Source organism: Lycorma delicatula, chromosome 3, assembly GCF_047948215.1.
Source record: "Lycorma delicatula isolate Av1 chromosome 3, ASM4794821v1, whole genome shotgun sequence".
Lineage (NCBI taxonomy): Eukaryota > Metazoa > Arthropoda > Insecta > Hemiptera > Fulgoridae > Lycorma > Lycorma delicatula.
Window position 1 is genome coordinate 37,248,568 of NC_134457.1, and position 20,909 is coordinate 37,269,476.

A 20,909-nucleotide genomic window follows, 5' to 3' on the forward strand; every position below is an offset into this window, starting at 1 on the left:
AAGGAAAATTAGATGTCAAACATTTAATACACAGAAATATTTACTGAACTTATAGATTAAAAATTAAGGAGAAAAAATTAAAAAAATATTTTACTATAAACGTCAATTATATAAACAACAAATTTAGGATTAATTGCTTGTGCAAAAAACCATTAGTTAGGGCTAATATTAATAGTTTTTTTACTTAAATTTATATTTAGTCATGCTTACATATTAAATTACTTCTTTTTATGATTCAAAAATATGAAGAAAGAACCACTGCAGCTTGTGGGAGTTCAAAATCACAAGTTCAAAAACCCCAAAAAGAAAAGCAGGATCTTCGTAAATTTAAATTACAGTAGAGCTTATTCAGCATGCTAAAAAAATACAAATAACATTCAAAGTTAGTGGATTAGGCAGTTTTGAAAAGCAGTTTTTTAATTAGACAGTTTTGAAAGTCGTAAGAAGAGTAGTTAACGAGTTTCATACTAAACATAATGAACTGCCTGTATTAAATAAATTACATGAAAAACTTCAAAAGAGTATTTAATTTAAAGATTCTAGAACTACAGCTATTCTGAAAGAGTTAGGGTTTAAGTGATGTAAAACTGATAATAATAGGAAACGTTTAATTGAGAAAGAAGACATCTGGGGGGAAGAGGATAGAATATTTAAGAAAAATGACTGATTGCAGAAAAGAAAATTCTTAGATTGTTTATTTAGCTGAATCGTATATTTTAACCTCCAATTCTACCACAAAATCGTGGTCAGATGACACTGGTGTGGGAATAAAAGTACCAATTAATAAACATGATCGGTTAATCATAATCCAAATGAGGTTCATTCCAAACATGATGTTAACTTGGAAAACAAGTTCAAAAAGTGGTGACTATCATGACACAGTCAACAATAACAACTTCATGAAGTGTGCATCTGAAAAATTAATTCCTGGTCTTCCCCTCCTATATCAATGGTTTTTATCATTAATGTGTCATACCCCAATTCAGTTCTAGAGAAGCCTCTGAATTCAAATGATACAAAAAGTGGCATGATTAATTGGTTAAAAAAAATACTACATTTAATAAAACAATAATATTAAAACCACGATTATATGAAATAATTAAATCACGTAGAAATAAAAAAATAAAGTACCATTTGTTGAGCATCAAGTTCTGTGACTTCCACCTTACCATCCCAGTTTAAATCCAATCAAGAAGGTATGGTTAGTTCAAAAAAGAGATATTGGTGATAATAACAAACAGTTTTAATAATGGATGTTAAAAAATTAGCTGAGGAAAAAATAAATGAAATGAATAAGGATAACTGAAAACCATATTGCAAACATGTAAAATATCTGAAACTGAGTAAAAAAATATGAAACCACTAATCAATGAAGTAACTGATAAAAATATCATACATATAGGCAATAGTAGTGAAAGTAATTGCTCTGATGAAGTCAGAGAAGACTGTGAACTTGCACAGAAAGTGCATATAATGCAAATTTCAAGTGGTAATAATAATAATAGTAGGCTTACAGTCAACAATGAAAACAATCTTAAAAAAAACAAGAATTTGAAAATTATAAATAATAAAAAATTCAAAATATTGTACAAAAAAAGAATTGTACATCTAATTTAGTCTTAAAATTACAGATACAATAACATTTAAGCACTAGATAAGATCTTTTTAGTTTATAAATATACCTAAATTAAAATTCTTGTTTTTTCAACCTTATTTATTGAATTATTAATACTAATTATGTAATAATTAATTAAAACTAATAAAACATGAAAACGATAATAAATTAAAGAGCATAAATAAAACTGATTATAATTTTTGTTCAGCGTTGGTAGTAGACACACAGTTATAGGACTTTCCAGTCACCGGTTATTTTCTGATGTACCTCTTACACACACACACACATATTTTTCAATAACAGCTGTACGTCAGTGCAACACTAGTGCTCCTTGTGATGAGAGGGTACTGTTGATGCAATATACCCACTTATGCACTAATTTAGAGCATTTTTTGGGGTGGGGGTTCAATTTTGAAAATATTTTTGCAAATATTATTTTTTAATTGTTAACAAATGTGCCTAAGAAACATAAGATCTTAATTAGGCAAAATTCAAAGATACTGAAGATGACCTTGCTCTACAGCCTCACCCATTGACCTTTTAGGTTGAAAATTTAATGGCATCAGTGCCCCATGTACAGAGATAATAAGACAATTTGGTCAAAATTGGTCTAGTAGTTCTGGAGATATAAGGTGTGAGGCATTGAACACACACACACACACACACACACACACACACACACACACACACACACACACACACACACACACACACACACACACACACACATCTAGAAAATTTCCATCCAATTTTTTGGGTTTATTAGGTGTTAAAACATCAAGATTCGGTGAAAACTGCATATGCCCAAATTTGACCAATTACAATACAGCTATAGCTCTGCTATAATGCTAGACAGGAAAGTAAAAATAAAAAAGTATAAAATAAAAAGAATAATTATAGTTAGGACCAATTATGGTATTATTAAATAGGGTTTTTTCTTTTGATAGTTTCTTAAAATCGTTTGTTGAAATCTCCCTCCTCCATGCTAAGCTGTATTTGAAAAATAATAAAAATAATTTTCAAAACCTCCCAACTACTAGTATTCTTATTGTTTGTTCAGAAAAATCTGTTGTTTATTAATCACTGTTACTTGTTAGATAATTACTGAAGATGGCTAAAAAGAAACTGTAAGCGTTGATGTTAATTTTGTTACTTAAAAAACTGGCAAAGGGTTGCATAACTTTTCTCTTTGCCCATGATAGATTTTTATTTTAAATATAGTATAGGTTTTTTTAAATAGTAATCTCCTAAATGCAGTATTTAGAGTACAGTTCTGAAAAAGATCCCAATATTCAGTAAAAAAAAAAAAAATGGATCCAATTTATCTCGTATGATTAAATATTCTTACTCTAAAAATTATTGGGAAAAAAATTCTTAGTGAAAATATTTGGGTCCCATTTGACCTCTTGTCTGATAGTTACATCTCATAACAATTTTAAATAACAGCCACAACTTTAAAACAAAGTATCAGAAATTAAAAAAAAATTAAATTTTTTTAAATTCAAAATTTGTATTCCATGGGTCCCCTTTATAAAAAAAAAGCTACCATGTCTACATAAATACAAGATACAGTTGGATTTCCTATCTTAAAAATTAAAGTTTAGAAAGAAATTGATATTTTGAGTCCAGGCTCCATTAAGCCCTCCTTGTTTTTGGGGCTTAAATCTTTATTTATTGGAGTAATTATTTATTTGAAAAGTTAATCTAATTAATGAAATGTTATTCAACAAGACTAAAAAAATTATAATTTACCAAAAAAATTTATGGGTAGTATGATGCCCACTTGACTGAAAGAGTAAAAAATCAGTTGAAGCTGATTTTAAGTCTATGTGTGTAGACTTAAAACTGGAATTTTGTATAACTTTAAAAAAGTCAATTTTCTACAACCACTATACTAAAAGTAAAAAAATTTAAACTACCCCATACTCCTTTTTTAATTCTGTCCAGAATTTAATGTCATCAATGTCTGTCTTTTTTTGTGTATTTTTGGACCAAAGGGATCTTGAAACGGTGACATTTTCAAAACCCGATGACAAAAATGTTGGCAATCAGTATACTTTTCCTGTACAGCTTTACTACTGCAGCAGTAATAGGGGTACAGCCAAGAAAGTAAAAGTGTATATTATTGGATACAGCATATATTGGCTATAAAAAAGTGATCACAGTTGTTAATCATAACATTAATAAAGAGGCAAGGAAAATGAAATAAAGGCGGAGTCATAATGTTGTAGCAAAAACGAAAATGAAAGGATATTTTCATGTGGTCAGATTCTTTATAAAGATAGAAAACAGCTTTTAGCTTTTTCTGGTTGCTACAAACATGGGAAGAAAAGAGAGCCTTTATTAAAGGGCTTTTAACCACATATAGCATTAGAAGATGAAGAAAGTGTGAAAATAGATAATGTTGAAGGTGAAAAAAGCTGGAAGAGATCAAATTATTTGAAAGAAAAGAAAGCCATGATATTTTTCTGGATTAATTAATGATGAAAAAGTGAAGGTTTATTGAAAATGCCTTCTCAATATATTAGATTTTGGAGAAAATTTATTTATATGATGGGTTATGTCTCAAATATCAGAATAGTGAAGGAAATAAAATGCATGATGACAAAGAAAGTTCACCGATTAACATTCCTCATATAAGCTATAGGAACAGTTTCTGTTTAATGCATAAATAGGAATCTGAGAATGTATGAAGATTGGATCAATTGTAAACCAAAAGTGTTAATTCACTACTACAGAAAATCATCAAAGAGGCTACATATTGAATCAGGTTTTTTATCAGTAGCACGTGTGTTTAGAGAATGGTGCAAGAGAAGTAAATAATTGTATCCCATGAAAAAATGTTAGAAGTTTTTAAAAAAGGAAAATTTAGCTATTCTTACCACAAGTATCTCAAAGCCAATGAGATATTTGTGGATTTAAAACTAAGTCTATTGAAGAAGAAGAATGTAACAGCCATTACAAGAATGACTGAAAGATAATGCTCAGGCAGAGAAAAATAAGATCAAATTAATTGCCAAGAACAGTTCTCAGGTATTAGCACTAACAATGGATCTGCAAAGTGTTATGACCTTTCCTGTTACAGTGCCATCATCAGTGTATTATAAACAGTAATTGCAAGTCTACAACTTTGCAATATATAAAGAGTTAATTTCAATGTTTATTTATATGTATGGCATGAAGGTAATTGTGATATATCAAGAAATTAATTCACCTCTTGAATTTTACATTATATCATGAACAATAATAATTTTAAAAGGATTGCTTTGATATCAGATGGGGACCTATCTAAACAGTATCAAAACCTTGGCAAATTGCTTAAGTGATCTTTCTATAAGTCATTCTATTATAATTGAACAATAGTTTTTTACAGCAAGGACATGCAATGATGGAAGCAGATAGTGTCCATAGTAATTTAGAACATTTTTTCAAGCTGCCAATTAATGTACTATTTAATTACATTGCATGAATGCAAATGACAAGAAGCAAACATCCGTACACTGTAAATGTAGTTGATCATAAGTTTTTCAAGAAATATGATGTACAAAAATCTAACTTTCCATCGATCAGACCAGGAAGAAAATCAGATGATTTAACTGTTCATGAAACAGGCTAAGTACATTTCAGATGATGATGTATATTACAAGGCTAATTTCAAATATGAGAGAAATACTCTTCTACAAAAAAGACTTAACCATAAGACACTACAAAATATTAAAAGGTTATATTTGAGTCTACCAGCTATCAGTAGGTCAAAGTACAAGGACTCCACTAAGTAGGAAAAGGGTCACCCATTCATTTTACAACAGTCTTAGTTGGGATTCTAATGAGACAGATAAGAAGAAGAAAAAGAACAGTTGTACGGAATAAGATAATTAATCTTAATAATGCTTAATTAATGTAGGGCAGTAACAATAAATTTAAAAAAATAGAATCATTTGATATTCATATTGCAAATAATATCTTCTTATATTTATTTTTTAACACTTATTTAATGTTTATTATATGCTTTATTTTAAATAAATTTAAGATGATTATTTGTATTCAGATAATGTGCCCAATCATAGTATCTTAATAAATACTCTGTAGTACCTTCTAGATGAAATTCAGGTTGTGAGCAAAACCTTGTGTGACAAAAAAACTATTTATGACTTTATGTTAAGAAGTTTATAACAGTCAAAAGCACATTCTAACATGTACATAATTCCATAAAGCCACACTTCAAAACATCATCTAAATTATACTATATTAAAGTTATTAACATTATCTTGTGTTTTTGGTTCTCCTATAAAATTTGTTTTTAAAACATAGAAGGTTTTGCCAGCTAAGCAACAAAGTATATTTATTTTATTTTTTTTAAAGGTCTTTGGTATGTCTGAGTCTGGTGGTCCACATACTTGTGCAAGCTATAATAAATATAATATTACTGGTGTTGGCCTTACAATACCTGGAGCAGAAACTAAGTTGGATATAAAGGAGGAGTATGGGCCTGATCAAGGAGAGGTTTGTATTATTAAGGAATACACATTTTTTACAGAATCTTAAAATTTCTTTATATTTACTTAAATGTTAAATATTTTATGTTAAAGTACAGTATATCTCTTATTTGACTGGATTAAGTAAAACTAAAATCAATTTGTTTATGTACTAATTATAACTCACTAATAAATAAAATTTGCAGGAACTTATTAGTGAATGTGATTTAACGGCCAGCCTCTGTGGCGCGAGTGGTAGCATCTCGGCCTTTCACCCAGAGGTCCCAGGTTCAAATCCCGGTCAGGCATGGCATTTTTCACACATGCTACAAATCATTCATCTCATCCTCTGTGCAGTAATGCTTAACTGTGAACCCAGAGGTTAAACAAAAGAAAAAATTTGATTTAATGATAATTACATGAACAAATTTCTTTGTTTGTCATATTATTTTTAGTATTAAATTACACTCATCAAATTCAAGATATTTTAATTATAAATTACAAAAAGCAAGAGAATACTCCTTCCTATTCCTTTTTATTGAATTCACAGAAAACTTTAAAACTGTGTTTTGCATTTATTCCACTAATACATGGAAAGATTATTACAATACCACCCACAAAAGTTGTTGAGTAAAACGACTGAGGTTACTCTCATGCTTCTTGGATACTGTTGTACAGTGCACCCTAAATTTATGCAGGTTTTACATTCCGGAAAATGTCCACGTTTAGTGAAAGTGTAAATTGAGATTCACATTTAATGCAAAAATTCAGGTTAGGTTCTTGTTTAGTTATACAGTAAATGATATATGTAAATTACTGTACTCAAAAAATATTATACTTTATTTTACTATTTTATTATTATAGTATCATTGTGTTATTTTAATGATATTACAGTAAAAGGTATGTATTTAAAAGAAAAAATATGACTGCATGTAGGCTATTGTTCATTATTTCCACTAATATCATTTAAAATTTATTATCATTTAGTTTTTTTTTTCACTTAACTATAAAAACAAGTAATAGCGGACTGTAGGGATTTGTTCAATAAAAGTCTTTCTTCCTTGAATGGTGCAACTATATATTTTAGTTCCCGTTGAAACCATAAACCTGCCTTCCAATACTGGATCTTTGACAGTTATAAATTTTTTCAATTCTTCTGCCATTTTTACAAATTTGTCTTAATTTGTTAAAGTCAACTGTTATTTTTTATCAAAATTTTTTCTTCTTCATTTTCATCACTGTTTTGTATGTTTTCGTTTTCTATCATCTATTTAATAGTCCAGTGTTTGAAGGTAAAAATAAAGTATTACCTCAGAATTTTTTTGGACTACACTGATTTTTATGAAAACTTGTAATTAAGCTTATCTAACCCTCTGCTTCAAAAGTTATATGTTCCTGATGTGTGCTTGTTAAAAAAATCATAAATCATAGATTTAAACGTTTCATAGATTGAAGTCATATTTACATAAGTAGAATAAACATTCTTTTATGTTGTGGAATATAATTTATGATGGTTTACAATGTTAAAAAAAAAAAATACTTTTCAGCAGTTTGAAATGTTTTAATGGTGCATTTATAATGAATTAAAATCCCTTTACGGTTTATAATATAATTTATGAATTATTTGCGATGTTTCAACTCTTAATAACCACCCCTTATGAAAAAAATTGTTAAAATTATAGATGTTGTTTTGTAACTCAAAATCATTTAAATGTGTAGAATAAATATTGTTCCATTTTCTGAAACATAATTTATGATGTGTTACAACAATGCAACCCTTAGAATACACCCTAATGACAAAAAAAAAACTTAAATTTCAACAGCTTAAAATGTTTTAATGGTGTATTTATAATGAATTATACTTTTTTTACAGTTGTTAATGTGATTTATAATTTATTGCAACATCCCAAACCTTACAAACCGGCCCCATGATTAAAATCATGTTTACTTAAAATTAAAAACTAAATTTATAATGAGCAAAAATTTTATGTACATTATAATAGCAAGTTTTATTATCACCGTCAACCTCCTTCTCTTGGTCAGTAATTGGAGAACAATTTTTACAATTGTCACTGGAGCAAGTTTCACACGTAGAGTTACAAAAAAGTCCAACTTTCTGCAGGTGTTTGCCTACAGTATGCTCAGTTACCTTTCTTCTCCTACCTATACTTTCATTTATATCACACAGATATGAGGATATACTTATACATTTGTAAATAGTTATATGTGTTCACATGTATTCATACTCTGAAAATTTCACCGAAAAATGCGATTGGTTTTTCAACGATCCAATCGCTCAAATAGCCCATTTTGCAGGGAAGTTCAAGGGCTACAAGGCATTTAAAGTGCAAAGAAAGATGGTTCTCGCACTCAAATGCAAACTTCTAACTTCGATTCTAATTCTACAGAAATAAAACAATAAAAATTTTTCAGTAAAAAAAAAAAAAATGAGTTTTGTACTATAGCATTTTTTTTACGTATTTTCCTTTAGTTTTTAAATTATTGTGAAAAAATAAAATTTTTTAAGAAATTTAAAACAAATTCAAATTTGAGACCTTTTTTACAAATCTAGGCATTCCAAACCTGTCAAAATTCTGAAACATTTTATTAGTACTTAAATAAATTGTAAAAGGATAACGTTCGACTCCAATTCTTGCGGAAAGTCATTTGTTTCATCGCTGAATTTTTCTCCGAAAAAGCGAGACAACCATTTTATTTTCATCATAACTCAGTTAGTTTTCGTGCTAATGACTTTTACCAAAGCTAATTTCAGGTACTTTGAAAAATATTCTATAAGTTTTCCTCGAAAAATTTTCCGTTTTTCCGTTATTTAACGTTGAAAGTTCGACTTCAGTTTTCGGTGAATAAGTTAATGTCAACAAGACAATTCTGTTCGTATTTCACCTACAGAAATTAAAAAAAAACAATCTCTTCATTATTCTATAACTTCATTTTGTCTAATAATATTTTTTTTTTCGATAAAACGTAAGGTTTTTGAGTTATTCGTGAAAAATCGTTCAACGGTTGGTTGAAAAATCAACATTTTCAATCACGAATAACTCAAAATTATTAACTCTCCAAACACGTTTTATACATTTTTTGCTTAGAATTTATTCCTCCATCGATTTCTGCGGTTATTTTGAATGTAATAATTTCCACCCCTGAGAAGGGGTGGCATCCACCCCCAGAGTAAAAGCACACATCGGCACTATATAACTTTTGTTCCTTGAGCTATTCCCTAATTACTGTCCAAATTTCACATCAATCGGTTTTGTCCGAAAGAATTCTGAGCGAAAAACTGTCAAACACTGGACTATAAGTTCTGAAGATTAATTCTTCAGCAACCGGTAAACTGGCCCCGATACTTTGGCGTATTTTGTCTTTATTAAGCCACATTGTACGCACAGACGATTCATTTAAGTTAAACTTTCTAGCTACAGACACCACGTATCTTTATTATCTACACAATTTAGAATTTTGTTTTTTACTAATAACGAAAAAACTTTTTTTTTGTTTCTTTGGTTTTAACACAGCACTCATTTTTTATCACATTACGTAAAGGAACAGTACAGAACAAAAAAACAAGTAGCCTTACGAACGTAGTTGCAAAACACACTGAAACTCAATAACAGTAACGAGAGGTATTGAACGCAGTGTTTTTGTACACAGGCACACGTAGGTCAACACAAACTGCGAATGAACGGTGATTGTGAAGGCAATCTGCTCATTGCAATGACTCAAAAGGCATTTACTGTGAGTACAGGATAAATGTACTGATAAATGTGCGGATATTTAATCTCGTAATCGAAATATGTACTGCACTACAGTATTTCATTCTGTTTTACAAAATATGATAATGACCGTGTGACCACGTATAAGTGAAACCTAACGCGTATTCGGAAATAATTTTGTTAACTTATTCAAAGGCGTATAACTGAAATCGCGTAAAAAAAATTATGCGTAAATAGGGTACACTGTATTTATATCAGCTGAAGTTTATTCTATTTCTGAAAAAGCAAAATAATGTTTTTGTTACTCAGCAAGTACATTTTTCCTCAAAGTTGGTCACAAGAAATGGTAAATTTTTCTACGTTAAAAAATGAAGTTTTCTATTTAATCTGGTCACGACTTGCACTTGAGACTACCATTGTTGTAAAAGAAGATTATCTTCAGGTTCTGAATCATAAATCTTAAAGTTTTTATTTATTTTTTTAGTATTAATTTTAATTTTTATCAAATCCATTATTACTTTTTATATTTATATTTTGTCAGTCATATCAGATTCACCAATCCTTGGTGTCTTAGACCACTATATTTGGGTTGCCAAATCAGCTGATTTGGAAGTCGAGAGTTCCAGCGTTCAAGTTTTAGTAAAGTCAGTTATTTTTACACGGATTTGAATACTAGATCGTGGATACCGGTGTTCTTTGGTGGTTGGGTTTCAATTAACCACACATCTCAGGAATGGTCGAACTGAGAATGTACAAGACTACACTTAATTTACACACACATATCATCCTCATTCATATTCTGAACTATTATCTGAACGGTAATTACCAGAGGCTAAACAGGGAAAAAAAAGTATATTTGAGTTTGATAATGAAGGTGTTGCACAGTCCCTTGGAATTTGAAAAATTAAAATTATATAGAACTACTTTCATTCTTTTTTCAGATTCTATGAACTGCATCACATGAATGAAAGATAAATGTTGTAATCAGCTTTAACCATTACTTTTTTTTTTTTTTTGTTAAATTCCAACTGAAATATCCATTTGCAAAATTTTAATTTTACCAAGATGGAGGACAGAAATTTTTACACATATTATTTAACAATTTCACCGCTTTATGGCGGGTGATAAATTCCAACGAATATACGATTACTTTCATCACTACTGCATGCGGCCTTATACCATTCGGCTACAGCAGCTTCGTGATAACTTTCATCATCCCAACCCCGTAGGGGAAGACATCCGCCTTATGACGCTTCCGGTCGCCACCCCCTTGTTCCTAGTACTGATAGGTATAACTTTCATCAGCTGAAATCCCAGCCGATGCGACTACGTATACATTTACCCGCGGCGATTGAAGGAACCCATGCTTGTCACGGTATTGCACAATGCGCCGCAATAAAAGCGAAAGATTGGAACTGAACGCTTATGGTGAGTGGTGCGACGGGTGAATGGTTGCCGCTATGATGTGCGCGTATTTAACGAAAGATCGGATCAGTACGTTTTACGGTGGGTGAGTGCAATCAAAACATAGGGCAGAGGATTTAATTTCCAGACAACAAAGATCTGGTCGATCGAGAGTGTATCCGATGCGATGAACATTTAGCGGTCGACCTGCTGATATATACGCCATTTTAATCGCGGTTGCCGAGATATTACGGCGACATCCCATCGCATCCCCAATATCCAAACGACGCCCTGGGGGCACTTGAAGATATTACCATCCGATGGGTAGCACTGGAAACAAGTGGAGCATCTTCGTTAAGTGGTTGCGTACGTCGAAGGGGTCGAACAATTTTTCAGAGCGCTAGGACCGACGGTTTTCGAGGTATTTGCGATTTTCGTCTGAAAATTCGAATCCGGTTAAAAAGTACTAAATTGTCCCAAAACGTTGGCCTATTAAATAATGTAATATCATCAAAAGCATAACTAGGTTACCGCATCACGAACTCCAGTATCGGTCACGGTATTGTGATACATCTCACAATTCGGTGCCGATTTTGATGACGTCACTGCATAGCAACAAAGCAGATCACGAAAGAAAAGTAATACACATTTTTTTTTTCTTCATCGTATGGGTATATCCACGGAGTGGCACATACGTTCTAATGTTTGGTATATGACCACGCAATACGCTAATGTTCGCGGGAATAGCATTGTCGATCTCAAAGAATACTTTCAAGTTAATTGGTTGGGACTTAACCGATTTGTTCTGATGTGAGCAATCGACTACGAAAATCGGAACGTCCTTCAAGAATTCTGACAAAGTGTACGCCGGCTGTGGGCGTCTCCTGCTATATTATGTCTTTAAACGACCTCTATATCTTCTGTCGTCGATTGTAGAGTCGTCGTGGGGATAGAAATCCGCATTAACGTGCACTTTGGTCTTCCTCAAATAGCAGTGATCGAACTTGGCCGTATCTTTAGTGGCATCATTTCTCCTGGCCGTATGGATCGCTAGTATCACTCAACGCTGCTTCTTCTCTTGCGATGTTGTTTGTACGGTCCACATGTTACCATCAGTGTGCGTCACAGTCCGACCATAAGAACGTGTCCCAGTTATAGAAACCCATAGACATCGTTTTTTCAGATCTGATCATGCTGCCCAATTCCACCATTTCTTTGAGACCGTGGAATTTTTCTTTGAATACAGTACCAAGCGATCGTTTTCGTCAGCTTTGACCCGTGGTTGGCTTCTGTAGCCACTGTCGCGTTGTCATTGTTCGCTCTTATCAATATCAGTTCTTGGGTCACGCGCCCGACTACCCTTTTGAAAGATTCTGCGAGTACCATCAGTATTTCCAACGGCTCTCAATATAAAACCGTCTCGTATTCATCTAGCGATTTGATTTCATCGTGGACGGAATCATGACAAAGAAAGTATAACCCATACCTCTGGGCTTGTGATATTGTTCAGCGTGCGTGTTAATTGAGGTGTGTGGTACGGGATTGTTAAGTATACTCTCGAAATCAGTATATCCGACAATCGGAACCATGTTCTGATAGATTTTGAACTTTTAACACAGTCGGTGGCTGTATTTGTCAGGTTTAGGTATGATAAAATGGGCCGGTTCATTGTTAATACAGCGTAAATGATTTTTAATTTCTATCGCATTCACCATCTTTATGGTAGAACTTGAAACAACGCTTGCATACAATAATTTCGCAATGGTGCTGCATTAACTGCGATCTGACCAGCCGCGAAAAGTTAGATATGTAGCAGTGGTGACTGGTGCTTTCATTTCTTATAAATAAAAGATCGAAATGGTTTGATTTTTCAACGTCGCAGATTTTTAACGGTTTGACCTGGTTGTTCGCCTTCAAAAAGTGTATGTTCACAGAAACGTCGTTGGCTTCTTCAAATTTATCGATTTGGCCATCAACCGGAAACCATAGCATACTGAAGTCATATTTGTCGAGTAGTACGTCATAATGCTTGCTCAACCGTTGAGGATCACTTTTAACGTGTTTGGATAAGATAGCCCATTTAAAGCAGTAATTATCATTTTCGTTTTTAACGTTGATGACAGCACGCTTTTTTTTAATGAGCGGCGGTAGGTCTATGAATATCGAACCACGTAACGGAAAGTAATTGTTCACGCGCACAAACAAACTGTCGATAGCCAGTAGTTTCCATCCGCTTATTATGGTTTGGAAATCCGTCTCTTCTTTAAAAATTTTTTATTTTTTCGAAAGCTTTATCTAAAAGCTTTTCCAATTTGTTACGATAGTGCATAGTTATCTGCTTCGTTTTAAAGTTCATGTTTTTAATTTTGTAATTGTCCTCACCATCTGCTAATTTCCGATACCTTTCGTGTATACATTCTAGAAACAGGTTAAAATTTAAAGACTTTTCATTGTCCAACTGCTTGACTAACACGTTACAATGACTTGTTTTAAGAAGTAGAGAAACTAGCGAATATCCTTGTTTCAGTCATCGTTGTTGTTATAATAGTATGTTGCTACGTTCTTATGGAACGCGTTCTCAGCTAAAGTAAACTGCGATGATTTGCACATTTCCAGTCTTGGACCTTTAGCTTTAGTCTCGGTCAAACCCGCACCGTTTTCGGGCAGCCGTACTCGTTTACAGTTAACATTAATTTGGACCAACAGTCCGTCTTAGTAAGTATGCGAAATTATATTTTGATCGCCTTTTCTATTTCACACGTACCGTATACCCTGATATCACCGCTGTAGATTTCTACATTGTCTTGATTCCATATTACATTCGTTTTCTGTGCAAAAGCTTCACATTCTAGAATGAGGCTGAACGTAATAGAACCCGTCTTTTTAATTGATTTTGTAAGCAAGCTTTCTATATCCCCCATGATTTCGTTCAGAAATTCGACATAGTTTGCTTTTACTGATGTGTTTCTGCTTTGAATCTTTGCGAGGTGTTGGCTAGGTAACTGTACAATTGCGAATCGCATAGCCCTATCCTAGTCTCTTTTCGGTAAGTTTGCGTCTAAAATTCGTACGCGTTTGAAATACATCATTTTACTAAACCACAGGCGCTACTTCAGTAATGTAGTATTGATGTTGTTATATCACACTGGTTAAGTGTTGAATGTAGTGGGAATAGAGTGATTGTATAATATATATATATATATATATATATATATATATATATATTATACAGTTCCTACTGTAACAAACGACTTGAGCTAAATGTTCACACGCTATTAGTTTTACAAGCAAGCAAAAGTTATTACAAAAGATAGGACGTTTAGCCGCGACTCGTGATGGACGACCTTCAAATTAGGTGTGTCACCATTTAGAGGTGTCTGGGTGTAATCCTTGATGAGAAACTTCGATTCAAGAAGCACCTTCAGTTTTGTCGCAAGGAAGGCTATTGATGCTTACTTTGGTGTTTGTAAATCATCCATCCTGATTGGGGTTGAATTTTTTTCATACCAGGCGAATCTTTACAAAGATGCCTGTGAGGCCATAATGTTGTATGCTGCGCCCGTCTGGTCTCATCGTCTACAATTCCAGTGATATCTTATTATGAGCCCAGCGTCTTCTTTTGTTAGCTGTTGTTGGGGGCTACAGAACTGTCTCACGAGAGGCAGTCTCTGTGATCGCCGGTATGAAACCAATTGACATCCTGGCTACGGAAAGTAGGAAGCGTTATATCTATAAGGGGAGGGCCTTCTTACTCCTGGGCGTACGCGAGAGATTGAAGACCAAGGTTTTGACTCTTGGTAGGTTAGATGGAATGAATATTCTACTGGTCGATACACGCATGGTATATTTCCAGATGTTAGGGGTTTGCGAGCGATTAGGTGGGTTTCCCCGAATCGGTACATAACACAATTCCTCTCGGGACATGGTGCCTTTAGGGAAAGTTTGGCTAGGTTCGGTTTGGTCGATTCGGGGTTCTGCCCGGACTGTAGGTTCGATGATACTGTGGACCATCTCCTTTATGTTTGTCCCCGGAACGAAGCTGAATGTACCAGAGTTGTTAGGGAGCTTGAGAGAGTAGACTCCTTACTTGATCTGCAGGTCAATTGGAAGACTCGCAGAGATTGGACTACAATGCCTGGCTTCCTCAGTTTCCTCGCACTGAGCAGATCAGCTGAGGGGATATAAGTAGAGTAGTACCCTGAGTAGCTAGGGACCATCTGGACAGTTGATTGGCTGAAGGTAGGTGTGTTGGCAACGAGCCACAGTTAGTTGAAATTTGTTTTTGTGAGTAAGTAGCATAATTGCTGTAGGTGGGACAATGACTACATTACCAGATGGTAATGTTTTCATTGATCCAGATGGTAATGGATTATGGTTATCCATGCAGCTGAGATGCATAGCACCATTTTGACCAAGGCTGTAAAGGAATAAGTGAAGTATCGCTGTCAGTGGGGAGTGTAGCAACATCTCGACGATGGGACGATGGTAGTTTGTGATCAGTAAATGTCACATGGGACTACGATGGAGCTGAGTGGGAGTAAGAGGTCAGTCCTTTTCTCCCTGGTAGACCAGATTGGAGTCCGTAGTTACCATTAAACTAACGGTTTAGAATTGTCAACTTGAGTTCACTAAGAGAACTAGGTGTAAATCTCATTGTTGTGAACAATATTTTCTTGTGGTTTGCATTATAATTACTGAAATAGACTATGATATATTTACAGTTACTTATAGCTTTAAATTTAGAAATAGGCGCGGGGTTTGTGCTTCCGTGAATTCAGTTAGCTAGTTTAAAGGGCAATGATGTAATATTGATGTCCGAAAGCAGCCTACAACAAAGGCGAAGGCTGAGTCAAATTTCACTGTTGTAAATATCTGTCGAGGCATTTGCATCGGTGGCATCCCAACTGAGGCCTGGCTAATTACTGTGAGGTGTATTCAGTTAGAGGGTCAAAAGACAACCTCTGTTAAAGCCCATCAGGGCTAGGAAAGGTGGGTGTCTTCTTCTACGGGGGTTGGGATGATGAAAGGTGTCATACATTCGTTGCAATTTACCACGCGCCATAAAGCGATTCGTTTCGATCTTTCGCTTTTATTGTATTGCCGGTGACGTATTAGTATGGCATAAGTAGAGTTAGTTGGTCTAACCATGGTCTTTGGGCCTCAATTAAATTTTGTTGCAATTTACCATCCACCATAAAATGATACGTTTCGTTCTCTTGCTTCATGGTCGGTGCAACTGCCACGCAAATTACTAGCGATCATAGTTCAAGGTTGTGCCCAAAGCAACATGTACACATTACAAATGAGAAATATCAAATTTGTATTTTTATATGAATGTATAATAATTTATATGAATAGTCTATTCTAGTCTATTCTAGTCTATTCTAATATTAAAAGCAAGTATTTATTTCAGTTGATATAATTCAGGTAAAAGATTTAATGGTATTTTGGGATTAATTTTACCCTTCTCCTCAAAAAACCTTTTTTCTAATTAGATATTCTGAACAGATTTAGATAATCCATGTAAATAAATGAGATTTAATCTGCATTAAAAAAATTAAGCTGTTTTCTATTTGTGCTGTATAAAGAGAATAAAGTTTATTTATAAGTTTAGTTTATTACTTTTTATTTTCTTTCTTTTAAAGATCTGTATGCGAGGAAGAAATGTGTTCATGGGCTACTTAAATGAGCCTGAAAAAACTAAACAAACCTTGGATGAAGAAGGATGGTTACATTCTGGAGATATTGGAAAGATAGATGAACTTGGTTATTTACACATCACTGGAAGGAGTAAGGTATGCAGTATTGTTGTTATTTCTTGTATTTGTGAGTTTTAATACTAGTATCTTTAATATTAGTATTTTTAACATTCTTAATAACAAAGTTTTTTTCTTTTTTTCTTGAGGAGAGTTGCTGAACAATTGCTGCAAATTGGAATTATGACTTATTATTATTACCTTTTTAATAAAAAAATAAGTTAATTACCAGCAAAACTATTTATTGATCACTGCCTAAGGATTTGACCTATATTTTTATGTAAATTTAGAAAAGATATTAAATTATTATGAGGAATTGATTCTTTAACATGTAATGACAATTAAATTACATTCTTTTGCAGTTTTCTACTGTGCAGACTCGTGCAGTTTTTAATGATATTCTGCCCTTGTTAAATCATTTACAACTGTATCCTTCTTATATTTACTACTTCTTTTAGTGCGTTTTTCAATAAAAACTTTTTCCTCATTACAAAATAAATCCTATTCTTTTTCTACTTATTATGGTACTGAATAAAACTTACTCTGCAACCCTTCATATAATCATTGAGCAGCATATTAACACACACGAGTAATACTTCATAAAATTATTAAAAATTATAAACAAACATTTTTAATTTACATGAAAATTGTTTGTTCAGAAGACCATTAACAGCTAATTATCCAATTCTACCTTTTCACAGATCAATGGTTGCGTGTTATATTAGAAATCCTGATTATATTCAGCTTTAGAAACATTATAATTCTTAAACTAGAAAGTGAATGCAGAAAACATTTGCATTTTCTTTTTAATAAAATTAGGTGGCCTTAATTTCCTGTAAATATTTCTCAGTTTGTTGCTGTTAATGGGAGGGGGTATATGCAATTTTTATTATGCTTTATCTGATACTTATCTGTTAGTTTCTGAGGGAAGCCTATTTATCTGGTGTTTTTTACTGGTTTGCCTAGTAAAACTTTGAACTTATTTTGTTTTCCATGAGATATTTTTTTATTTTATCTAATTTAAAGGAACATCAGGTTATAGTAGACAATTTAAAATGAAATTTTCATTGGCTTAGACTGTTATTATCATTTTTATAGATATTGTCTAAAAAGTACAACACATCATAATCTTTAGTCAGCAAATATTTTTTTATCATAAGTCCACCTCAACCAATTTTTCAGGAAATGTGAAAACTAATATCCTGTAAACAGTGGCCATATTAATCTGCTAGTTATTTTCTTTTTATGGAAAATAAATAGATAAACCATCTCATATGTATATTTCAAATCATAAACTGTTTATTAATTTAATACTTTAAAATATGGAAATCATTGGTTTTGCTCGATAAGAATGGATATGTCAGTTTTTGCTTGGGTGGTTTTGGGACATGTTTGACTTTGATGGAACATGGAATACATTACAGAAACCTGTTTTATTTTATTTTATGTTTTATAAATGTAAAAAAAGAATCCAAATGTTTTTATATATACAGTAAATATCGTTTATAATGACCTCAAGGGACCGACGATCTAGGTCATTATAACTGATGTTTAGGTAGGTTAGTGCTACTTTAATATGCCATCTGAAAGGGTATTGTAATACAGTAATAATAATAATTATTAAAACAATAATAATTTATTTCCACAAAAATACTATTAAAAAAACTATGCAATAATTAATACAGATACGGTAGAGTAAAACAAGATAGAGAAAAACTGGAAAAATTAGTTTTCTGCAAAAAGTAATTTTTGTGTTGTAACACAATCAACTTTTTGTGTTGTAATACACAGCTTTTGAAAGTTCTTTTCTAAATCAAAACAAACACTCTGTTTTTCATTAAAAACTTCTGTAAAACTGAGAAACCAATGCGGAAGCAACGTCCTTATTAGTTTCGCCATTCTCTAACCTCCTGATAATGTGTGCCTTTTCCTCTATTGTGAATATTTTTCGGGATGGCATAATTAAATCACTATTGAATGAATTACACAGGATATGTAAAATAAAATACTGTACCTGCACAATCCGATTCACTCACAGTAAAAGATTAATAACAACTGAATGTGACTGCCTCAGTTTACAATAATCTGGTACATGAAGAAGTTATAAAAAAGAACTGCAGTACATATCTAAGAAAAAAGGATTCGTCAAAAATTTCTAATTTACAAAAATTTACAATGTAAGACATACTATGTTACTGATGAGTACCTTCTTTCCATCACTATAAATGATAAAATGTTGCTTTGCAGTAGGAAAAAATGATAATAACCAATATGTCACTACAATTGATGTCATTATAAACAATGTACATACTGTATTTATGCATTAACAGCATACCAAACCAATCAACAAAGTTTTTGGTCACTACATCCGATGTCACTGTAAACAATACTTAATGTAATTAATTATAAGAAAAACAAAGTAGGTATTAGTGATGAAAATACATTTCATTAAATAATATTATATCCACATCATCTTCCAAACAGTCACAAAGTTGCTGTCTTTTGTTATCATCAAATCTAGTTTTATTAGTATACCACAACAGCTGTTAATTTCTTCAATACTCATGAAACAAATCACAGGATTATTAATATCCTTCTTTGTTGCATTGATGCCATGATCTAATTGTATAGGACATAAATTAAAAGTCCAACCCATGCTTCAATAGGGTCAGCTTAGTTGACTGTTCATTTACACCTTGAAATTTGAAACAAAAATGATTGAACTACATCTGAAGTTTTATTTCCAGTTTTAACTTTATCAGTGCAAATCCTTGAATTGCTTAAGTTAAATTACTAATATTTTTAATTTTTTTTAAAATCATGAATAATGATTTTATATTCTATAAGGCCCAATCCATTTTCATCTTTTTTACTTGTCCAAAATCACTGTAAAAGATGTAGTACTTCCCTGGTGAATGAAGAAAAATATTTTTCTTGTTCTGTGCATTGCAATCATCACAGAAAAGGCGTACATGGTTTATTTTAGATATATAATTTTTCATATATTTAATAAAGCAGATGAAACGTCACATGAGCCTCTACCCAATTCCTCAATGCACACATAATTTTTCTTTTTAAGTCTATTATACAAAAATTGTAAACCTCAATATGTCTTGCATATTCTTGTTCAATAGGAGATTTGGGCAAAGGCTACACTTGCTGCTTATCAAAACATAAAGTAATAGTTATATTTGAATCATAATCTTGGCGTAGCAATTCATAGAATGTTGAGACATGCTTCTTATGAATTCCTCTTCTGCACCATGAAATTAAGTTCTTCCTTGTTTCCAGTTTTTATTTGCTGAGCAAGGCATATGGACAAACTGCATACATTAGAAGCTAGACTTTTAAATCCTTCATTGAAATCAATATAAAAAATTCTTTGAAACATACATCTAGAAGACTTTAATTGATTATCAAAGGTGTCATCATACGCTTTCAATAATTTAGTAATTGTCATTTCACAATTTAAATACATATACGATTTTCTTCTCTTATAATGGTTCTCAGAGCCTTTAAGGTTACTGTTGAATTTTCTAATAGACTCTGTTTTGGAAACTGACCGATAACTGATTCTGCCCCCTCATCTACATTCCTGTATTCCTTTTCCAGATTTTATTGATTTACATAATATATTATTAAGAAGGCATATCTTAATCAGTTAAATAAATAAAATATATTTACATACAGGAATGAATTCACCAGATTTTGATGGAAGTAAATAACTAACATGAGAAACATGAGGTTTTTCATACATCATTAGAATGTGGACTATGTCGCTTGACAATTACTATTGATATCCATCTTGCAATTTATTCAAACATATATATAACTTATTTCTTATAAATAATGCATCATTAGTTCTTAATTTAAAACAATAAAATTATTAGTGTTATTATATTTACATGTAATAAAGAGGTTAGAACCA

At 32.3% G+C, this 20,909-nt stretch overlaps 1 protein-coding gene across 4 annotated transcripts in view; it reads left to right on the top strand.

Annotated features, from left to right (window-relative positions):
* The window catches only part of bgm (acyl-CoA synthetase bubblegum family member 1), a 159,406-nt gene that overhangs the window by 131,408 nt on the left and 7,089 nt on the right, over positions 1 to 20,909 (top strand). For all 4 annotated transcript variants that reach the window (XM_075359656.1, XM_075359653.1, XM_075359654.1 and 1 more), the window contains 2 exons: positions 5,978 to 6,118; positions 16,871 to 17,020. In XM_075359656.1, the coding sequence (XP_075215771.1) occupies positions 5,978 to 6,118; positions 16,871 to 17,020 (291 nt within the window). The remainder of the gene's footprint in view (positions 1 to 5,977; positions 6,119 to 16,870; positions 17,021 to 20,909) is intronic.